The 8,719-nt window shown below is 33.0% G+C and overlaps 1 protein-coding gene across 1 annotated transcript; it reads left to right on the plus strand.

Annotated features, from left to right (window-relative positions):
• Positions 1–3,277: 3,277 nt before the first annotated feature.
• LOC147384170 (UPF0481 protein At3g47200-like) lies at positions 3,278–8,455 on the plus strand. Its single transcript, XM_086426845.1, has 2 exons — positions 3,278–3,629; positions 7,090–8,455. Exons 1-2 carry the CDS (start codon positions 3,577–3,579, stop codon positions 8,363–8,365), a joined length of 1,329 nt encoding a protein of 442 aa, XP_086282971.1. The 5' UTR covers positions 3,278–3,576; the 3' UTR covers positions 8,366–8,455.
• Positions 8,456–8,719: the final 264 nt, after the last annotated feature.

Here is an 8,719-nt window from a genome sequence, read left to right on the forward strand (position 1 = left end):
ATAAGCCGCAAAACTACATTTCTACCAAATCTACAAAATCACTATTGATAGAAGAAAAATAACATATGTAGTAAGGCATTTAAGAAACTAGAAGAGATACATACAAACAAATAAGTATACACATGTGCGTAGGTTATGGAATCCATATATCTTGGATTCACTGATTCAATTAGTTGTACGCTTTTTTATTAAATAATTATGCATAATATTTAATTAACTCCCAATATTTGCATGTTGATCCAAAAAAAAAAAAAAAAATTTAACCCACAATAATTTATTGTTTCTCCACAATGTATTGGCAACCTTAGAATAGGGGTTAAACCCTATATTGAGATTTAGGTTTCTTGATCCACAATATTGTAATTTTGGTTTCTTGATGAATATTACGATTTAAGTTTCTTGATCCACAATATTGCGATTTTGGTTTCTTAATAAAAATCTCGATTTTCCTCTTTAGCGATGGTTTGATTATTTTCCAGTCTCTTGTTCATGTTGCCCTTGTTAACCTCTCTTAATGGTTGATTTGATCTTTCTCTGTTGCTTACCATGCTCGATCATTTTCTTCTATTGAAAGACTTGACTTTGATATACGGTTTTCTACTTGTTTCAATAGTGGCTTGACTCCTTTTCTTTTCTTTGCGATTTTTAAAATGGTAGAAAGTGAGAAAGTGTGAATGAAGAGGCCCTGGTGCGGTGCTTGCCACCGTTCCTTTAGAGATTTAGTTAGTACTCAGATAGAAGATGAACCGAGAAGAAGATGAATAGTGGATTTTCAAAGTGATCTTTCTCTTGTGAATCTTTTCTTATCTTTTTTGATAAGCTTCCCACTTCCTATTTTTTTAACCAACTAACTGTCCCTTTTTCAGTTTGGTGGTTTGGTTTATATAGACGAAATCTAGGGACAAGTGTCACCACTTGACGGATCCAAATATTAGGTGAGTTATTTACTTTGAAGCGCACTCAAGTGTTTTGGGAGATGAACCCATCACTTGTCAAAGATTTTTTTTATCTAATGCGTAAGTGTTGCAGGCCATTAATGTACGGTAAAAAATCTATGATGCATTACATTCCATTAGTTTGATTCAGATCTTTCTTGTACTTATCCCTATGAGTAGAGGGGTTCAGTCTTAGACACTTGCTTGGAGTCGTTTATGTGCCATGGATTTAGTCGGATATAAGTTAAGGGTCTGATTTGAGTTCAGTATTGTGTCAGTCATGTGATTTTATTTGCATGTTTCGAAGAATTTCAAGAACTCGGGCTATGTGTTTTGTGAAGTAGGTTGAGGGCCTTTTGGAATGAACATGTCAAGGTATGTCATACCTTGTTTTTAATAAGCTTTGTCTTTTGCTATAATGAGATGACTCGGTATAAGAAGAAGTTCTTGTTTCCCTCAAGTCTATCCTGATTTTCGAGCTGAGGATTGACTGATCTGGTTGGTTTATTTTAACCCAATTGTAGTATGTCATTTTGTACTTATTAACCTAAGGTCCTCCTCCTTGCTTTGTTTCAAGGGATCTCAATTTATACTGTACTTTGTATTCTCGATTGTAGGTTCTTTTGTGTATAACCTCATTTATCCCTCTCTATAATGTACTTGATTTAGGGTGTGGAACTCAGTATGTATCGCTTGACTTTAAGAATTGACTTAATTATAATTTGAAGTAGGCCCCTTTTGCTCCCCTAGGACATATCTCGCCATTATGTGGTATGACAATTATTCTCCACATTTATTATTATTATTATTGGCTAAGCAAAGTGTATTTCATTATCACATAGATATACCAATCTTACTTAGTAAGATCTTAAATCTTACTAAGGGTCATTTTCCCCACATGGATCACAATATTAGGAATCAAGCACTTCATGCCTCAAGATTTCAATGAAAAAAATAGGTTAAAAAATATAAATATAAAAAACTTAATAAATAAGGTGTTTTCTTCTTTTCCAAACTAAAAGCTTAACCATTAATTATTTGAAAAACATCTTAAAACACCTTCTATATTTTATAGAATTTGAAAAAAAAAAATGTATTTTACAAATGTTCTAGGAAATTCTAACAAAAATGGATAATTTAAAAAATTGTTAAATAATTATTGATATATTTAAAATTATAGGTTAATGACAGAATAACTAAACATGTAAAAATGGGTTAAGCAGGTTGATTCCCATAACCTGGACCTGACCCATTTAATAATTGTGTTAGATGGGTTGACACTATTACGACCCAAACCCAATTAGGTATGACACAAACTCACTAATTTCATGTCGTTTTCGAATCGTGTTAAGATTGCCACTCCTAGTTTCAAGAGTGTGTTTTACTCTTTAACTGGGGTATGATAATTAATTTAAGAAATTAGGGTGCAATAACTAATAGTTGGAGTAGCAATGGAAGCTTTAGAATAAAAAACTTAAATTTAATTTATTTTAAATTAACTTTAGTTCATTAGTACATGCATATGTCAAATGAATTAAATAATACCTTGAATACACCAAATATATAATTAAGGGTGAGGAACAATATCAAAATAGGTTTAGTACATTTCAAATATGCTAGCACCAACTCTTGTATTTTATTATTAATGGACTAGTGTTTTAAACTTGATTAGATCAGTTGATTGAGCTCAATGAGCTAGGGGTGTCAATGGGTTCAATCCGATTCGGTTACATGGAAACAATACAATTATATTTTTGGGTTCAAGCTCTTCAGTTCAAATTATAGTAAATCCTATTTTTCCTTTCCAAAACATAATTATTATCTACAAAATCATCAACTTAATTATAATTTGTCGAACTAAAGATATGAGTTAATGATTTTTTTTCAAAAATTAAAATTCATCTACAAATAATAAATTTTTAAAAGTAATAACCCATTTATATAACATATATTAATTTTAAAATGAAAAAAAAAACATTTAAGTCATATATAGTATAAAAGGAAGGACAAAATAAATCGGTTCTAGGTGCCCGCATATACCCATCAGATAGAATTAATCAATTTTAATTCGTATTGGTTCGGTTCTTTTTTAGACCCAACTCTAATCGATTATCAGAAAGGGAACTAAAACCAAGGTTTCCAAATTTTGTTACGATTAAATGAACCCATCGACGCCCCTATAATGAACCCATGAACCGACTCCTAATGCGGTCTGGATCAATGGTTGAACCGCGGGTTCAATGTTTGACTCGACTTTGCCATCATCTTCAACTTCTTTTCTCGAGTTTGAAGAAGATGAGGGCTTTCATATCATCCAACATTATTAGTTTATTAAAGAAGACCGAGGTCAAGTGACTTGTCATCAATTCTAAATCACTGAGAGTTATCTCAAATATTCTCTAAAATGTAAAGGGGTATCTCTAAATCACCCAAAATAGCAAAGAAAAAACACTCCATTTGACTGATGAGGGAGACTAGAATCATTGTGGATCTATTGTGCCTTGTGAGATCGAAAATTTAGGGTTTCTTCTTCGCCTCTAAAATTCGAACAGATCAGTCCAACTCTATCAACATCTGATAAGTTAGGGTTTCATATCTCTGTTTCTATCTTTGAATTGGGAAGATTTAGGGTTTCTGCAACATGGAGCATTTAAATGATGGAAGCTCTCACTCAAAGTCTGGATCTTCCGATTCGTAAGCAATTTCTCTCATATTTCTTCTTGTTTTTCTACCTTTTTTTTAAATATATTTATCTTTTTATATAAATTAATCTATATTTTCTGGGAGATTCTATTGGCACACCAACTTTTACTTATACACACCAATCCTTTCCAATTTGAATGAGTGTCCATATATTATAATTGAGAGATTTACCGGGCAGACCTATCAGCTGCATTTATATTACAAAAACTCCCTTGAAGTTCTGACAACTCCAAGGAAACCTTACCTTTTTTAAGTTTGTTACGCGGTAAACCTTGGATTGGTTATCTACCTTGATCTGACGCCACAGGCTTATAAAGGATTAAATTGTAAGAACTTTGAAAAAAAATTAGAAGTCAAAAAATAAAAAATAAAAACCGATTAATTTTCATTGTTGTATTTTAGTTTTAAATTTGGGAGTCGGGAGTTGGGAGTTGGGAGTTGGGAGTTCAATAAGTAAGGATTTTTTTTGTTTTTTTGAATTTTGAATTTTGAATTATGAATTTTTTTTCCATGAATTTTTTCATGGATTGCTAATTTGATAATCCGTGGATCCAAGATCCTTAGTAAAATTTGAAATCTTACTAAATTAGTCATGCTAGCTTGTTTGTAAAGTAAGGTCTGTTCAGTGAGAGTTTTTGTAATAAAATTGCAATAGATAACCATTTAACCGAACCAAAACTGAAAACCTCTGTTTTGGATCATTATTTTCAATACCCGATTAGAGCCGGGTTTATATGGAACTAAACTGACGTGTACACGTGGGTGTCCGGTTTTCATACATTTTAAAGTTAATCGATATTATATAAAATTTATCTTGTTTTCATATAAATTATGTATTTTAATTTAAAATGTCTTTATTTCCTACAAGAGTCATGCTAGAGTGACCTCAATATTGTACATAATATCTCAACTTCAGGACATGGTAGTGGGTAGGAACCATAGATACTTTTCACATGTATCTCGATGAAAAGCATCTATGGTTCCTTCACACTTTCACGTCAGGAAAGCGAGATATGAGATACAATCTTGAGGTCACTTCAGCATTATTATTCCTATAAGTTTGTTACAAGTAAAACAAGATAAATTTTAGTTTTTCAGAAAAAAAATTTTAACTTAAATATTTGTTACAACAATTATAATTTTTCCATTAATGCTTTTATAGACGATGTATTATGTTCTTGAATGAAATATTTTTGTAATTATAACTCATAAATGATCTTTTTTTTTTTTTTTTTTTTTGTATTTTATAGTTAAAAAACACTTGCATATATATATATATATATATATATATATATATATATATATATATATATATATATATATATATATATATATATATATATATATATATATATATTTTCCTTATCCGTTTATTAAGAATCGGAACTGATGGGTACATACGGTTTTTGACGATTCCGGATCTTCCACTAATTTTAAAATTGAAACTGAACAAATATGATGGTTTTGCCGAACCGGAACCAACCCATTGACACCCCTAGGTCTGCCCCGGTAAATCTCTATATATATAGTTTGGTGTGTTATAAGTGAAAATTGATGGGTCATTAGCTGCTCTCTTTGTCGTTTCTTTTCTCTTCTTTTTTTAAAGAAAAATTTATCTTTTTACTTGCATTTCTTAGTAATCAACGTTTGCATAATGGAGTGAGCTTCTATTGGCATCCCAAATTTTACTTATTACATCCCAATTAAAAATAAAGAAAATTAGAAATTGATTGAGAATAAGTAAAAGTCTGGTGCCAATAGAAGCTCTCATTTTCTTTTTGCTAAATTTCTATTTTTTGGGTTTAAGATTTTTTATGAGCCTAACCATAATTGTAAACGACTATTGAGATTGTTTGAATGGGTGTTATAATGTTTGAGCCAAACCTTGGTAATGTTTAAAGAGTGTTTTAAATTTTTAATTGGGGGGTGGTAAATAGTTTACGAAATTACGGTGTAATAAGAAAAAGTCGGGGTGCTCATAGCAATTCTCTCATATATATATATATATATATATATATAGGGAAGCTTTCTGAGACCCTAAAGAATGCCAAACATTGTGTCAAACATTTTTCAATATATGAGCTAAAAGTTTCAGATTTGGCTAATTTTTTTTTATAGGATATCATCTTCACAAAAAACAGTCCATTCTGAAAATTCTTACCCCATCAAAAGTGATTTACAAATAATTGACAGTCACCGATTCTTCAATTTGTAAACTGGGGTTAGAAGTTTCATAGTTGGTTGATGGCCTGTAACTATAGGTTATATGGCCTGTTAAAGTTGTGTTGCCTGGACACCCTCATGGGCTGTGTAGAATGTAGATATTTATTAAGAAGAGGGATTTCAAAGAAGACTAATGATAATTTGACTCCGGTTTTTATACACTCCCCGACTTGGCAGTTCACAAAATCATAAATCTTTTTACTTGTGTATCCCGAAGAAAAGGATCTATAATTTTGTGAAGGCAGTGTACAAAAAAGGGAGTCAAATCATCACGACTCTTCAGAGGAATCCGGATGACCAATCGCTGGAAACATAACAAGAGTAGTTTTGTAAATTGGAATGCCCTTAATACACATAGGTTCATATGATTGGTCGATGTAGGATTCTGTGAAATCCTGTGAGCAAAAAAAATTTTCATTTGAGAGAAGGGTTCTAAGATAACCCCTTCATTATTCAAGGTATCGATTCTATTTAAATTGGAAAATAGTTAAACATAATTCGAAGATTATAAGATGAATAATGCTGAAGTGACATCAAGTTTACTTCATGTCTCACTTTACTAGCATGGAATTGTGTAGGGAAAGCATCTATGGCTCCTAAGGAAGTGAGATATGAGGTACAATCATGAGGTCACTCCCGCATGACTTGTAAGAATGATGTTTCTAACTATGTAAAAAATGAGTCATGCTAGAGTGACCTCAGCAGGACATCTTGACATGGTGGCATGCATAAGTCCGTAAATGCATTTTACTTGTATCTTGGAGAAAATGCATCTATGGGCATGCGTACGCCACCACTTCAAGATGTCCCCGTATATCCCCCACTGAGGTCACTCCAACATTAATTTAAAAAAAAAATAGAAGCGTTATGGGGGTTAGAATTTCAAGAGACATTTCAATAAATAAATAAAAAATGAATTGAATGATTAGTCAAAGTAGTTTCACAGATCTCCAATTTCCTATTTTTCATATATATAAAAAAATTGAAGAATTTTGTGATAGTAGCGGTTAGTGTGTAGAATTTTCCTTTTTGGGACACATGATAGCTTCTTGTTGATTTAAAAGTGCAGCACCCTCATTTATGAACATAAAATCTCCACTCTTTGTAGGTCGTCGACACGGGATATAGCCATAACAATAATATATTGTCATTTTTTTTTTCACTATTTAAATATTTATAAAAATGGTTTTTAGTTTTAATGTCTCCTTATATGCCATTTGTGTCCCAGCTGCATGATCACATTTACACGAGGCAGTAAAGAGGAGTGGTTGGACAACATAATGAAGGATACAAGTGAGCGAAGGACCCGTATCGACCCTAGAATTAATAGGGTACCATGTTGGTTGCTTGAGATTGAAGCTAACAAGAAATGCTTTGATCCCACGGTGGTGTCAATTGGCCCTTATCACCATGGCAAACCCAAGTTATCAACAATTGAAAAGCTAAAGAGCACATCTGCTCGGAGATTTGTTAGTGGTTGTGGCTCTAACATTCGTGATGTCTATCGTAAGGTTGAATTCGTGAGTTTTAAGGCAAGGAAGTATTTCGCCGATGACTCTACCATGGCTAATTTTGACAATGAATCATTCACACGGATGATGTTCTTGGATGGTTGCTTTGTTTTGGATTTCATCGAACGCATCATGTTTGGTGGCAACCACATTGAGTTGATGACATTCGGCCAGGACATACCATCTATACTCAGAGATTTGTTCTTACTGGAGAATCAACTCCCATACCTAATTCTCAAGGTGTTGATGGAGTTTAAATACCGTGAAGATGAAGGGGAAGAAATGATTCATGAATTTATAAAACTACAGATTGGTCCTCAAGGCTACTATTTTGAGGGATTCTCATTAGCTGGTCGAGATTCGCACATTCATATCTTAGACCTTTTTCGAACCAAATTAGTCGGTGACAGTCCCAATCGTAATATACCCAAACTAAGTTATGCAGATTGGCGATCATACCCTCCCGTCAAGGAGCTTAAAGCTATGGGGATTAAATTCAAGAGGAGTGATACAAGTAGTTTAAATGACATTAGTTTTCGATCTCATATGGTTTATGGAGAGCTATCACTTCCTCCAATTGAATTTAACCACTCAACCAAAGAAAAGTTTCTCAACTTAATTGCCTATGAATTGAGTTCTGATTTCGATTATTCAATCATCTCTTACATATGTTTCCTAGATACACTTATTGATCACGCTGACGATGTGACAGTATGGCGGTCAGAAGCCATAATCTACAATTGCCTGGGTAGCGATAAGGAAGTCGCTAATCTCGTCAACCAACTGGCAATTGGATTGGTGCATGGTCCTCTTACATATTCCAAAGTTGTAAAGAGCATTCATTCTCATTGTAAAGAAAAGAAGAAGGTCTACATTGGTGAAATCATGCAGACTCATTTCAATAGTCCCTGGACGACTATCGCTTTCTTTGCTGCAAGTTTCGCTATTTTGCTAAGTTGCATACAGACCTTCTTCACAGTCTTTCCTCAATGAAACTTAAGTAGCCACTTTCGTTTTTTTGTCTGGAAGTTTTGTTATCTTCCTTAATTGCATTCAATCCTTCTTACTATTTCCGTTTTAAAATGTATGTGTGTTTTGTGTTTGTGATACTAGACTCTCCAGTTTCTATCCAAATAATCTTGCGGAACACCGTACATCATTAAAATAGAGGGATTGGATCCTTTGTAGCGCAGCTTACCTGTAGCCCTTTGTGGCACGATCCAATGGTTGGAAGAGTTCCACGTCAACAACGAGATACTTAAAACCCACCGTTTGAAATTGGGAGTTCATTGACCATCCATTTTAAAACATTTGGACATGGCCAATTTTAATTTTTTTTAAATCAAA

This window comes from Akebia trifoliata, chromosome 15, assembly GCF_017979445.1.
Source record: "Akebia trifoliata isolate Shusen 1 chromosome 15, ASM1797944v1, whole genome shotgun sequence".
Taxonomy (NCBI): Eukaryota; Viridiplantae; Streptophyta; class Magnoliopsida; order Ranunculales; family Lardizabalaceae; genus Akebia; species Akebia trifoliata.